Raw genomic sequence first — 15,324 nt, 5'->3', positions numbered from 1 at the left:
TTTATAGAAAATATAAGTTGAAAAATAAATGTTGCTTGATTTTTTTATTTTGTCCCTGTATGCAGTAAGCATTCTCACTGCAAGCAGAAAATAAACAGCAATAATTATTAGATTGCTCATATCTTTTAACAATTCCTTGAGGCACTCTTTGGCTTGATTTATCAAATGCTTCCAGTAGGCAGCATCCTGATCAAATAATTAATGTATATTTTTCACAAGAGGCTTGAGGAATTATTGTCACATTATGTTTTGGCAGTGTATGTGCAGTGAACTATGTTAATTAGCATGAGCGCGTTCTCTGGTTTTAGTGCAATCAGTACTAGCCACTTGGAACAAAATGTAAAACCCTCAGCTATCTTTGACTACTCAGTGGCATTAGAAAACACTATTGAACTTGGGGCTTTTTGTGATGCTGGATGTCTGGATATTATGAGTTACATTTCAGTCTACACTGTTCAGCACTAATAGTTACCAGGTAGAATTGTATTCTAGGTTTAATTTTAGGCTAGAGGGCCTCAACTGTGATTGATTTTAAAACGTCAAATTCAAAGTACTTTGATTGATGTCATCATTGTAGGCCTGTTATGAGTTTGTGGTACACCTTTGAAGTGAAGTCTGGTTTTCTAATGCTTAAGAGCACAAAAGTGCTTATTTCCCTTTTCCTTAGCATATTAAAAAATTCCACAATTTGTCAAGTGGAATATTGTAGACAATTTACAGAAAAAACAAAGATAGAGCGAGTTAATTAAACATACATAATTAAGTACTCATGGTAGGTGTTATGTATATAGGTAGTGCTTGTTTAGTGACTGTCTTGTTTAGTGAGAATTTGTGCTTACAATGATGAAAAAGTAACCCAAAGTGACCAATCCTTTATATGTCTGCAAAGAAAGCTGAAATAAGATCACAATATCATTTTGTGACTGCTTTGCTTAATGACCTAGTTGCTAGTTATTAACCACATTAAATAAACCTAATGTAGTTGTTAAATGAGAACCACCTATAATGCAGTTTGTACCAGCTATTTGTTCTAATATTAGTTTTAGTTTTCCTGCACTCCTTGCATAGTTATCCTCACTATTATATGTCACTAAGCATTTTCAATCACTTTGGACATTGTGGCACAAAAAATTGTATGTCCTCTTTCTCTCTTTAAATGCAGCAAAGACACCACCTTAGATGTCTTGGATGGAAGTTCAAATGCTGAGATTATATAATGGATAAGATAAAGTTAGACGAGATGGGAAGCACATAAACAAAGAAGCAAAGAAAGGTAATGGAGAAATGGATGAAGGACACTCACCATTTCCTAATCTCCCAAACTAACCAGAATGTTTTTTCAGAGAATATTCCAGCTGATAGGAAAAGTGCTAGATCCAAGGAAAAGAAAACTGAGCTTGTGCTTGGTGTTTCCCCCCCCCTTCACTGTGTATTTAATTTCGATAAATATTTAATCATTCTATTTTTAGTATCTTTCACTGAAACCAAAATTTTTACATGTTCCATGCTAATGCTGTAACATCATTTGCTGCACTAAATATATACCTGGAAGAATTTTATTTTATGAACAGCTCTTCCTAATGGAATATAATTTCAGATACTAAATTGTATAGGAATATTGTTTCATAAATGGTTTAATATAATTTATGTTAGTGGTTCTCAACTTGTGGTCCGTGGCATGGACCCTTGTGGACTGGCTGTGATGTTGTCACGGGGGTCCACAAAGGCTTGAAGAAATTATTTAAATCTTGAGTTAAGTCTTGGTGGTCTGTGGCCACAAAACATATTTAAAGGGGGTCCATGGTAAAGAAAAGGTCGAGAACCACTTATTTATGATATTAATGATTTTCTCTATTTGATAGGAACAATACCTGCCAAGTAATCCTTCACAGAACTATGACAACTAACTTGGGAATTTGAAGAATAAAGTGAATTAAATTTTAAAAGAGAAAAATAAAATGAAATTAAGGGAATGGTTAGGAGGAATGAGGACACGTGGGGAATTGGAAGAGGTTCTAGGAGGAAAACGGTTGTCTTGGTTAAATTATAGCCAAGTGGAACAATGGACTAAAAATTGGATAAGAGAAAATGGAGAGTGTAGAGAGTTAACGAGGTTTGAGGAATTAATTGAAAAAAATCAAACTGTAAAGGAAGAAAATAAAGGGATAAAAGGCTTAATGAGCGGAATTTATAAAATATTGTTGGAGGAAGAGGAGAGGGGAAATTTAGGAAAGATGGTATGGGAAACTGATTTGAAGATACAAATAGGGCAACAGAGTTGGGACAGAATTTGGCAACAAAGAGTGTTGAGAAATATGTCAGTAAGAATAAAAGAGAATTACTACAAAATGGTATGGAGGTGGTACTTAACTCCGGTTAGATTAAGCAATATGAATCAGCACTATTCAGATAACTGTTGGAGAGGTTGTGGGGAAAAAGGAACGTATTTACATATGTGGTGGGATTCTAAATTTGTGCAAAAATTGTGGAAGATGGTGTTTAAGGAGATAGAAGAAATTGTAGGAATAAAGGTAGAAGAGGCACCAAAGGTAGCATTACTCTCACTATTGGAAGATATAAAATGTAAAAAAGAGACTAAAGAATTGATAATAAATTTGTTGACCGCAGCAAGGCTAATGATTTCTAGGAACTGGAAGATACAAGGTGTTTATAATTTGGAAGAATGGTATAAGGAGGTATGGGATATTGCCATAAATGATAAATTGACTTGCAATATTAAAGTAAGGAGGGGCATAATGAAGGTAAACGAGTTCAATGGAATCTGGAAACAGTTCCTAATATATGTGTTTTCTGGAGGAAGAGGGATACCACCACCAGAAGAAGCTTTAAGATTCTGGAAGCAGGAATGATCCCGAGGGGTGGGGGAGCACTTGTTGATTGTTTGTATTCTGTATATTGTTATATATTATATATTATGATTCATGTATGTTATGTATGTTAATTTCTTTTTTTATATATATGTTAATAATAAAAAATATGGGGAGAAAAAAAAAACAACTAACTTGGAAATTAAAATTTGTCTGAACCAGTAGATACAAGTGACCTGGACTTTCACTCATCACTTTTCAATTTTGACAAAAGGCTGGTTCACCCAAACCAGTGATAACCATGAGGGGGGGTTCTGCTGACATTTTCAAACTCCAAAATAATAAAGCCAAAATGATACATTGCTCCTCAGAGCAAAACGTCTGCTTACATATTGAGTGGTAGTTGGACCTTTGATGGTGTTCCTTGATCTCCCACAATTGCACTGGTTCTGGGTCCAGCCATGGTTGCGGATCCAGCTAAAGTAGAATCCTAGAAGCAACAGAAGTGGAGAAAAATGAAAGGAATGCCCATTTCACACTCATTTTTTTACTCAATTGTATGACCTTCAATGTGTTTCTTTATTTATTTCACTTATTAGCATCCTTTATTTTCCTTAAGATAGGTTCTTTAGCTTTATGCATTCTAACAATGTATTTTTTGCAGAAGAGTCACCAATGGCCAAAGCTCCACTGTAAAAAAAATAAATCAGAAAAATCAGTATTTTTTTCAGCCTAAAACAAGATTGGTCTGTCCATCCCTCAGATTATACTATGCTTAATTTGATAAGGGCCATTATTCGTTTTTAATTTCATTTTCTTATTAACTTCTTGTGCACTAATAATACTTGATATGTACTGTATGTTAAAAAACAAGTTGGTTGTCAATTGCTCCAAAGGTTATTTTGTATATTACTTTTTATAATCAGCCAGAAATCTCTTCAGCAATCAGATGTGAACTACAGAGCACTAAAATAATAACTATTGTCATTGTAACTCAGTTTATTATTATGTTCTTTATTCTCAGCTCATATTTCAGTGTCAAAAGGGAAACCAGATCTACTACTGATGAAACATATTATTTAAAAAAATAAAAATACTTATGCCTTCTCTACTTTCTAACAGTAAAAAAGTTGTTTGGAAAGGAGTAAATTTTGCCCTTTTTGAAAGAATATATTCAAGAAAAGAAATGTTAAAAGCTTTCCTGGCTATTCCCTGTCTGTGCATTTTAAGAGATTGTGCATTTCATTCTCTTTCATTTGATGGAATTTGGACCAATGATTTTAGTTTCCAAGGTTTGCCAACAAATGGATGGATTCATTTATTCACTTATAAAGACTCCTGAAGTGAAATATATTCATAAATCCTTCTTCTTCTTTATGTCATCTTGTGGGATTTTACAAATCCCCAAGTTAAGATGCATTTCATAAGCTGTGAAGTGTGACAAATTTTAATGCTTCTTTCCAATTCACTGTCTCTTAATCTTAAAGCATCTATCAGACATTTACTTAGCTAACTGTAGCACCAGGGACTGGTACAGGGGCTATAGTGCAGAAGGACCAGTTTTTAGTGTTGATATTGGATACCTGGTTTTCTAAGGAATTGTCCTTCTGAACAGTATGGATATACACGAGAGTAATGCTCTACAGATAAAGGTTGGAAAGAAGAAATATATTGGACTTAAAATATATTGGAATCTCCCTTCCCCCAATTAAATCGCAGAACACAGTAAAAATGCAGACAAATAAGTCATTTGAGTCATAAAAATATCTGATTGGCTGTCTCTATTGTTCAGATCAGTCAAAAAAATATCCAGGCCAGAATCAGTCCCTATGTCAGGTTTTGAAGCATTGGAGTAAGTGCAGCGTGAAATGCTGACATCCTATATGCAACTGATCTAAACAATCCCCTAATATGGTTCTTTGGATCAGTACTCCTAAAATTGCCAAGTCAAGCTGAGTCTTGATACATTTGGAGTTTACCAGGTTGGTGAAAATGATATAATATTTTCCACATGTAGATCTGTATTCATTAATAACATGTTTTCCCCAAAATGTGCAGTGAATTGAACAAAACAGACTTTGTAAATCATGGATACCCAGATGAAGTTCCTATATCATGAATGTTAAACTCAGATGATTTTTTTGGACATTTATTTTTCAATATTTATATCATACTAACATTGCAAACTCTGCACTGTCTGGACAGACTACAAAAACAGGCCTATATACAATATATTACTATAATTTAATCTAAAGGCAACTGGAACATGAGCCATCATTGCTAATCCCTCTTCCTCCAAGGGGAACTTCAATGGCACATCAACTGAAACTGGCAAAGGATCTCCTGGTCATAGGATCCACCTGCTGTTCCTAAAGTAGTTAACAGTCAAGGAGAATCCTTAGGTTTTGGACAATCCCCTTCAAGGATTATCCACTCAGGATGAATATGGAGGCCATCAACAAATTTATTTCTATGTACACAGCAACTCTATTTTGCCAGATTTAACCCAATGCTTCTCACAGCTTTACCAAGAAAGACGTCGATAATACCCTCTATGTATTGATAATATCTCATCCAAATTGGCAGATATCTCAATAGAAGATATGCCTCAGTTTCTTAATATGGATAATAAATAACATTATTTTTCACATGGAACATTATATTTTATATGATAGAAAGAAAGCTATCTGGATACACAGGATCACTGGTTTGATTTCCAGAGGGAAGTGCTGATATATTTGCAATTAATTTACATTTACTTTCCATCTAATCTTGAGACTCAAGGCAAGACACACAGTATCTGTATGATACCTACTCTGGTTAGCTTTTACAATGATAAATAGTGTAATGTGTGCTTGAAAATAATTTTGTACAAATATATTATCACTTGTGCAAATCTTGCCTATTTAATTATGCCTGTTTTCAAATATCACAACTGAAGAGTTAAAACTTAATCACTTGTAAAAAGATGTTTTGCATAAATTAGGTTGTTTGGGGTTTGGCTTTGCTAAGCATAATATATAAACTTATATTTTGTTTACTTCAGGAAACTGTTATTAAAACAGTTTAGACCATTAAAGGATGCTTGCAAGATGGCATTTTGATTTAAGGACCAATATTCTACAGAAAATTACATTTCATTGATCTATGAACATAGTAATCTGTTAACAGATTCTTTGCTTCCCAGCATATTGACATATTTGTTTAGGAAAGCATGAATTTAAAGAAAACAAATCATGGAATCCAGAAAAAGTAAAATAACAAATTCTTATTCTATTTTGTTAATGAGTCAAACATCTGATTTAGTTTTTAACTAAACTATATAAGGGGGATATGATCATTTATTTATGCATCTGTCTCCAAGAAAAAGAAACAAATGAAAATCAAAACACAAACTAAATGGAAATACAAACTAAATGGAAAATTACTTCAGATTGCAGTGCTGTAAATGTGTTTAGGATTATGAATATCAAATGGACCCAAAAGGTATTGGGGCAGAGGAGAAATGCAAGAGGAAGGGTATCTGTTGCCTTTTATTATTTTCCTGCTACTTCCAGTTGTTATATACATGCTAATTAATATTTTCCTTCCCTTCCCTTCCTTTCCTTTGGACATTTTCCAATGTCATCAGTTGCTTTTACTTAATTCCTACTGCCAAATACTTTCTCTTTTGTCACCTTTTTTATAGCCATATTTTTATTAATACAGACCACATCTTTACCTCCCTTCTACTACAGGAGATAAGGAACAAGGAAAACATCTTAGAGCCGTTTCAAATATAATGGTTGCTCGATATTCAACCAATAATGGTGACACTGTCCTATGGATCTGATATTGAGGATAGATTAGGAAGACAGATAGATAACAAGACATTTTTATCTCTACAGAGAACCATTTATTGGAAAGACTACATTTTATCACAATTACTGAAGGCAATGGGAGGCAAATAAATTGACAAGTTTAAAATCATGAATTCAAAGGCAACATTTGGTGGAATGGAATTGTCTACTACAAACAAGACAATAAGGACTTTTTTTGACTCCTTTTTCCATTTCTGGCATTAAAGACAAAGGATCAACACAATAAATGCAACATTCTTCTCCCTTCCCCCCCAAAACCAGAACCAGTTTGATGTCGCGGTAAAGGCACCAGGGTAGAAGTTGAAAAATTGGAAGTCTTAGTTCTGCTTTTGGTACAGTGTCAGCTGGGTGATTGAGGGCCAGTCACGCTCAGGCCAAGGAGGAAAGCAAGAGTAAATAATTTCTGAGAATTCTATTAACTACTCTAGGCAGTCAGTAGGAATCAAAATTGACTTGAAGGCGTTAAAAAAAAAATACAATGTGGTTTAGACAATACCCCAAGTGTGTGGTATATATTTTGCTATCTGTTGTTCTCTTTGGGGTGGAGAAGTAATAAAGTTAACACTGATAGGAGGTCTTTTCTCTATTGTGCTGCTCCCTGTGTGGGCTTTTCTGGTGTCTGAAGACAGATATTCAACTAAGTTCTGACAGTGCAAATTGATTTTCTGTGCATATGCAAACACACACACACACACACAGAGAGAGAGAGAGAGAGAGAGAGAGAGAGGGAGGGAGGGAGAGAGGGAGAGAGAGAGCGTGCAATCATAACAATTTCTATTTTATGCCTGAATTTTGTTTTTTACAGTTCCAGAGTGTTGGGGGGGTTCTTACCACAATTGTAACCGCTAAACAGGTTTATCAGGTTTTTTTTAGCCTCTACTTGCATTTTCAAGATAAATGGAAGTCATGTAACCTATAACAAAATACCGTACAGACCAACATTACAACAAGTTTAAATGCAAATATGCTTTTTTATTGGATACTGGATAAAAATTGTGTTATCTAAATTTGGAACAAATGTGAAAGTGTTTCCCTGAATATTGAATATTGTGTATTGCAGTAATACCATATTTATTAATGAAAATAATAAGGTCTTTCATGTCTTCATTGCATATTGAGATTTTATCTTTAAAGTAAGAGCAATAAACTTAAAATCCACCTATAGACCTTAAGAATATGTGATCCTGTGGCAATATCTCAGCTAGAAAATTGACTAATAGTCTTTGAGACTCATACTACTCATTTCTGTCAAATTCATTGACTAACCAATGGGTCATGCAGTTCCTTAATGTTCTTAGGAATAATGCCAAAGCACAGAAATTATATTTGCACTGGATCAACTATTGGCAAGAAAGCGCTGCACCCGAGATAAAGCATTCTCATCAAATGTTAATTAACAAAGTGGGAGTTAGGGCATCCAATGACTCCAGAACACAGCTTTTCCGCTCGTGGTGCAATATATTAATAAACACCCTTCCACACACTGATAAAATATAATTACAGCTGCAGATGGGCGCACACAAGCTATTTCTCTATTGCAGGAGGTGATAAACATCAATTCTTGCTATAGATTTATCTAAGCCATAAATTACAAAAACATCTGTGGTATTTCTAACTCTTGCCTAGACCAGGCAGTGTGAGAGGCTAAAAAATAAACTACGGCTCAGTTGTTTCTGTGTAGCTGGTTGGGAATATTAAGATCATTCAGTAGTAACGCAGAGCATCTGTTTAATGAAACACCATACCAAGGAGGACCCAAACTGCAGAACTCGTATGAATGAACTTTTCACTTGTCACTTGTCCTTGCCAAGAGAAAGAATTTACACTGACTTTCATATCAGATGAGCAAGAAAGGTACAATATGATTTCACAAATAATTATTATGTTACTTGATAGCAAATATGACTTAATTCAACATGGCTTCTTCTACAGTAAAAGAAAACTAAGAATAAATTTGCACAGGTTTGTATTTCCCCCCCGCAATATTGGTGTAAAATTTCTATTCTATAATCAGTGGTTCTGATACAGAAAAACAGTGCGTCCATTTTAATTAAAAAGCCATTTAAACAACACAAAATATAAATGCAGACATTATTCTTCTAGGTCCACTCAGTTGCAGAGACTAGTAGAGAACTAAACTGGGTAGCTCCTTATAACTACTATACTTCTTCATATTTACAACTCTTTACAACTCTTCTTCATATTTCTGATTGTGACTAAGAGTTTCAATTTAGGAATGCAGGAAGTTATCATTTGAGGCAATGGTGAAATCCAAATTTTTTTACTACTGGTTCTGTGGGCATGGCTTGGTGGGCATGGTGTGGCTTGGTGGGTGTGGCAGGGGAAGAATACTGCAAAATCTCCATTCCCATCCCACTCCAGGGGAAGGATACTGCAAAATCCCCAACCCTCCCCACTCCAGGGAAAAGGATATTGCAAAATCTCCATTCCCACTGTACTCTGTGACCAGCCAGAGGTATTTGCCGGTTCTCCAAACTACTCAAAATTTCCGCTACCGGTTCTCCAGAACCTGCTGGATTTCACCCCTGATTTGAGGGTGTCAATATGATTTTAGATACAAGTTTTTTAATGTGAAATCAACTGCATCAAACACAGAACTTTATGAATGGCTCAAACAACCTCCAATTCTATCTTTCACCCACAAAAAAATTCTGAAGTTCTGAAAGATGAAGCAATTTAATAGGTGCCTTTGTGAAAGGATATTCATTTAAAGGTTTCTTATGTTCTTGTAGGCATACTCCGGAATGCACCCTGAACCTTAACAATATTCTTCCCTTATGGAATTGTGTGAATGACCAGGATGAACGTATTTGTTAATTTCCAGACTTCTTTTTAAGTGTTTCAAGGATAATGTTATTGCAGGCAGTAGTGAAAATTTTAAACTGATTCAAAACATTTCCATTAGACTCATAATCTCAAGGGATGTATTCACAGAACATATTGGTGACCTTGGTTGATCATAAATATAGACACAGCTGCCCAACACTAATTCTTAAAAGTGCAGTAATGAAAAATTATCCCTCCCCCCCCCAAATCCTAAACAAGTTTTCTGCCATATGAGAGATCTTCATACCTATCAGTTTTCTGAGTGACTTAAAAAATTTTTGTTGGTAACTTTTCAAAAACAAACACAAAAATGTGCAGTTTGCATAACATATGTGGAATAGTGCATGTTCAGGGTTTTTTTTAAATTAAACACAGAGCCATGCTTATATTATGGATATATATAAATTTCCACCTCAATGTATGTGATTATATGACCTTGGTGCTTTGTCTCAGTAGGGCTAAATCAACTCAAACCAACATTCTGGGTTGGTTGGGAGGGAGCCAGTTGAATTTGATACAAAAAGTAGTTTGAACTCTGATGATATGTTATGAGTATAACTACCATTATTCACAAAACAATATTTCTTTGGAAGAGAGAATTAATTGACTCTGTCGAAGTCAAAAACCAAAGAGGATTTGGATTGATTTCTCCTAGTCTCCAATGCACAGACATAAAACTAAACCTTTGCCTTTGGCTTCTCTCTGTTTTAAATATAATCTGTATGCTTCTTATCTTTACTCTTCCAATGGTCTTCTACAGTCTGGTGTGAAATTTGGAGCATGTTTCTTGTTTTCTATTGACCAAGAGTCAGTTACATATGCCTACTTCCTTTTATATTGGGAAATCATTAAGACAGACTGTGTTTTTTTAACGCTGCTATTGTAATTTATCATTCTGCACGAAGATGGTTTTCATCTTCGAAATATATACCATACAATTGGGAAGTAGATATTGGCTCAAATTGTGAACAAATGTACTCTCTGCTCAAGATCAGAATTTATTTTGAACACTTACAAGCAGTGCTCTAGCATTCTTATCTCCCAGCTCAGGTTATATACTGAGAAGGAGGCAGCCATGCTTCATTATTTATGAGATTCATCTTTGGCCGGAAAAACCTAGGGATTTGGAGCTAGCTGACCTGTGACCTTTCCAAATAGCAAAGAAGAATAATTCATAAGGGGTTCAAATGGAGAGAAGATGAGACATCTGAGGCCTAGGCAAGATTGGTGAGCCAAGTGGGACCTCCTCTGCTGTTCAGAGCAGTTTACTTTCACATATCTTCTCTGTGAACCTCATGCAGGCTCAGTTTTATCACTGGCCTGCAGCTGCATTATATTCTCAATACAAATCAATTTAACTAGCCTATAAGAACACTCGATGTGACACACAGACACAATTTAGAAGGCCATATTTAAATTTTATGGTTGCATTCAATCACTGGGCATCAAATGTGCTAAATGCAAATTAGGTTGAGGCAGGGCACATACTGATCAAGACAATACAGGTTTCTACAAAAAACAAACATTAGCAAAATCTGCCACTAAATCCCTTGCTTCCTAGGGCTTTTGGAAGCTATTCTTGTGTTTTTTGTGTCTATAGAAATTAGAATCCATTAGTTTCATGCTTTTCAAACGATAAAAAGGTTTAGGAATACTCCTTGTTTTCAAACGCATTTATAACAGCACAAGAAATGTATGTGCTTATTACTGACAAGCAGGGAACTGTGGAGACTTGAAGAATAATCTTTGTAGTTTTGGATACTTAGCACAGCAGTAACTCTAAATGCAGATTCTTTCTGAGATGTTAACATTATGCGATAGAGTATTAAACATAGTTATTTAAAGTAATAGTCTACATGTATTTTGCAAGTTAATTTCTTGTAATGGGTTCATTTTATAACACATCTAGGTTTTAATGTACAGAAAATCTTAAGTATGTAAATTCTAAATCTATCTTACTGATTTCAAGAGAATCTAATTCTAATAAACCATCTTTTGCATCAGGATATGAATAATATCACTGATCAGGATTAATTTTTTAAAATTGTCAATCTTTGTTGAAGTGCAAGTATATTTTACAAACTGTTTAACTAATAAAGTAATCAACTTTTCCCTGCAGTGTCTCTTAGTAAACATAAATCCTGTTGGACTTTGTATTTCTTATTTATTTAGTTTGCATATTCAGAAAATGCTTTAATAAAGCCTCTCATTTCAAGCAACAATTGCAACATTATCCTCAAAAGATACATAACTACAGTAGTTTTGTTTCATCTGTTTGAAAACGGCACTTATAGTAATTTTGTTCATTAGTGTGTGCTCATAGAACTCTGCAATCAAGAGTAAACACAAATGCAACTAGTAGTTACAGAAAAGTGTTCAAGGTTAAAGTTAAAGTTAAAATTAGCAGGATGTGACCATGGTGGTCACAGCCACAGATCTTGGACAGAAGCTTTCCTTCGACTTCTTGTTATCCCGGTTATAATTTAAAGACCATGCAGTGTGAAGAGGGATAGGATGAAGGGACAAAAAGTTAGCTTGGGTGAAGAGGCAGAGAGTTAATTCAGAAATTAATTAATTAATTGGCTGCCAATCTTACCACAAGGTAACTATGTGATATATATACACAATCAGCTTTGGATGTGGTGAGGGAGACAAGGGAAAGAAGAAATGAACTAGCAGGCTAGGGAATTAGTTTATCTTTTTGAAGTAGATAAAAAAGAAAAGATATTGTGCCGGTTGGTAGCTTGACCAATATGCAGCATAAGAAACTATGAGGCAACCATACTGTGGATTTGGCTGGGGATGAATTGTGGTTTGGAAGGCCAAGATGAAGAAAAATGAAGATGAAGAGATTGGAGGGAAGATGGAAGGGACAGAGAGAGGAACACTGCTACATGGGACGCCATACCAAGTCAATTATGGTTAATTTTTTTGGCTGCTTTTTTTAAAAAAAATATTTCCATTAGAATTTTTTAATATAATGAAAATATACTTTAAAAAATGAATAGGAAAAATAGGAGAGAAAAAGAATGGAGAGCTCCATTGTTTTAAATAGGATATTTGGAGGATTCATCCCCAATGAGATCAATATCTTAAGTATGTTTAATGCTAGCAATGTACCTATTTTATACTGTTTTTGCATATCATCCATCCATCAATTTATACAGCTGCGACTCTTTATGATGTTCAACAAACAAATAAAGCAACAAATATAAAAAGCCATTTTGCTTCCAGGTCCAATTCAAGGTGTTGGTTTTAACTTGTAAAGCCCTTCATGGCATGGAACTGGGCTATTTGAGGGACTTCCTCCCCCCCTTCCCCCGTTACATCAGCCCATCCCATTAGAGATGGCTGTGAAGGCATGCTGCAGGTACCATCAACTAGAAATCTATATTTGGTGGGTCCCAGAAGATGTGCAGTCTCTGCTGTGGTGCCCACCTAATGAAACTTTCTTTCCCCCTGAGATTATATTAGATTAGATTTTGATATTCCAGAAATCCCTCAAGACCAGGTTATTGTTATTAGATCTGGGGTTCCCAGAGAACTGAAGATACGCTTCAATGGCTCCATTGCTGAGGAGGCTATTCTTCTCTCTGCTTTGGGTTTATATATTTGTTTTTATATTTATATTTATATTTGTTTTTTTATATCTAAGATATAGAGTTATAAAAAATCCACATTAAAAGATAAATATCCAGCTGAAGCTTTCAAATATTCTTCAAGGGCAACCCCATGTAGAGCCCCTTGCAACAATGCAATCTGGAGGTGATTAGGGCACAGCTGTCTCTGAAGATGTATACAGGTAGTTCTGGACTTACAACAGTTTATTTAATGACTGTTCGAAGTTACGATGGCATTGAAAAAAGTGACTTATGACCGTTTTCCACATTTCACGACCATTTCAGCATCTCCATGGTTGTGTGATAAAAAATCAGACATTTGGCAACTGATTCATATTTATGATGGTTGCAGTGTCCTGGGTCAAAGGTGATAACCTTTTGCAACCTTCTGACAAACAGTCAATGGGGAAGCCAGATTCACTTAACAACTATGTTACTAACTTAACAACTGTAATGATTCATTTACCCACTTTGGCCAGAAAGGTTGTAAAATGGGGGAAAATTTACTTAACTATCTCACTTAGCAATAGAAATTTTGGGCTCAATTATATGTATCTGTATATATTTGTATATATGTGTGTGTATCTGTATGTATGTGTATATATGTGTATGTGCATGTGTGCACACATAAACACACACATACATAAACACACGTACCCCAGGCAGCAGGCCTGATGAGTATTACTGTAATTCTATAGCAGCACAAAGAGATCTGTTTAGGAAACTGCACACGTTGGAGGTAATCAGCTCTTGAATTTAGGATCAACTTCTAAGTTACAGCAGAGACTATATAAACTAAACTGACCTTATAATCACAGCTTTGATTAGTAAATTGCCATTATGGGGAAATTCCACAACCAGCTTTCACTGCTTAGAATTCACTGGAGTCCTCCTGCTTTCCATTATTGTCCTGTAACACAATACCCCACCCATTTTGAGAATGATAATTAAGGGTTTTTTTGGATTTTTGTATGGAATTTCCCACCCGTGGTAAGTTGTGACATTATCATACATATGTGAATATAGAAATGACATGGTTGTGTCAAATTTGGATGGCCTTTCATATGGTTCTAATTTTCACATTCTATCACAGGAAAATATTCCTTAGGTAAAAAGATTTATTAGTGAACCAAGCTTGTGTTTTTGTCACTGCAACAGGATTTGGAAGAGATCTATAGATTTTGCTTTGTTGCAATCCAGGGAACTGTGATATTAAGGGGTGGTTACAGTGAGTTTTTTTTTTTAAATGTACAATTGTTTACCCAGACATTCTACTTACTAAACAGTAAAACATTAAGTCTGGACCCACTGATTACATAGTGGAAATAGCATTTATAGCTCCTTTTAAAAAAACCACAGCCTTACAAAATGGCTGCTGCTGATTCTTTATAAAACAATGTTAGTCTTTCTCCATATGGTTGTATCTTTGAGTATGTATGATTGCATAAAGAAAATATGCACCCTATTTGTAAACTTGATTTTGCTCCCTTAGGAGGATTTTATTTTATTACCCCACTTCTAACAGCAGCTTTCCACACCACAATTTGCATTTTAAACCTAGGGGAGCCATAAAAGCATTTTGCAAAACAACACATAAAAGCTGCCTGTGCATCACTGTATGAATGGGAGGGCAATTTAAAGCCAATTTTGGTTTATGCAAACCTTTTGGCTTGGCTAAAAGGAGTCCCTGTATCACAGTCTTGGTTCTTCCTATATGAAAGGAACAATACAACCAGTCCATTTTGGACAGGACATGCAATTATGAGTGAATTGTAAAGCTTGTAGTCTTCCATATGCTCTTGGAAAACAGAAGTGTGTAAATAACAGCCATGAAAAAAACACTAGGCAGAGTCCTTTAAAAAAAAAAGCTTACTTTATTCTGATGTATAGATTAGTAGAAACAGTAACTTTCACCGCATGCTTCTACATTTTCATTAAAGTTTTAAAAAGCTTTCTTACTTAATGCACACATATAACAATAGCTATTAGGTAAATGCCCAATAATATAGGAATTTTTTCCTATATAGGAAGAAAAAGAAACATTACCAATTAAGAAGAGATTGGACAACCATTTGTCTGAAACGGTATAGGGTTTCCTGCCTGAGCAGGGGGTTGGACTAGAAGACCTCCAAGGTCCCTTCCAACTCTGTTATTCTAAAGTTTAAATGT

General features: G+C 35.0%; 1 protein-coding gene across 2 annotated transcripts in view; it reads right to left on the bottom strand.

Annotated features, from left to right (window-relative positions):
- Positions 1–15,324, bottom strand: part of SH3RF3 (SH3 domain containing ring finger 3) — a 211,394-nt gene that overhangs the window by 31,270 nt on the left and 164,800 nt on the right. For both annotated transcript variants that reach the window (XM_034419369.3, XM_087895400.1), the window contains one exon: positions 3,218–3,318. In XM_034419369.3, the coding sequence (XP_034275260.2) occupies positions 3,218–3,318 (101 nt within the window). The remainder of the gene's footprint in view (positions 1–3,217; positions 3,319–15,324) is intronic.

Source organism: Pantherophis guttatus, chromosome 5, assembly GCF_059756535.1.
Source record: "Pantherophis guttatus breed Tessera chromosome 5, ASM5975653v1, whole genome shotgun sequence".
NCBI lineage: Eukaryota > Metazoa > Chordata > Lepidosauria > Squamata > Colubridae > Pantherophis > Pantherophis guttatus.
The sequence above is the reverse complement of the archived record's forward strand: the minus strand, read 5'-3'. Positions and strand labels throughout refer to the sequence as shown.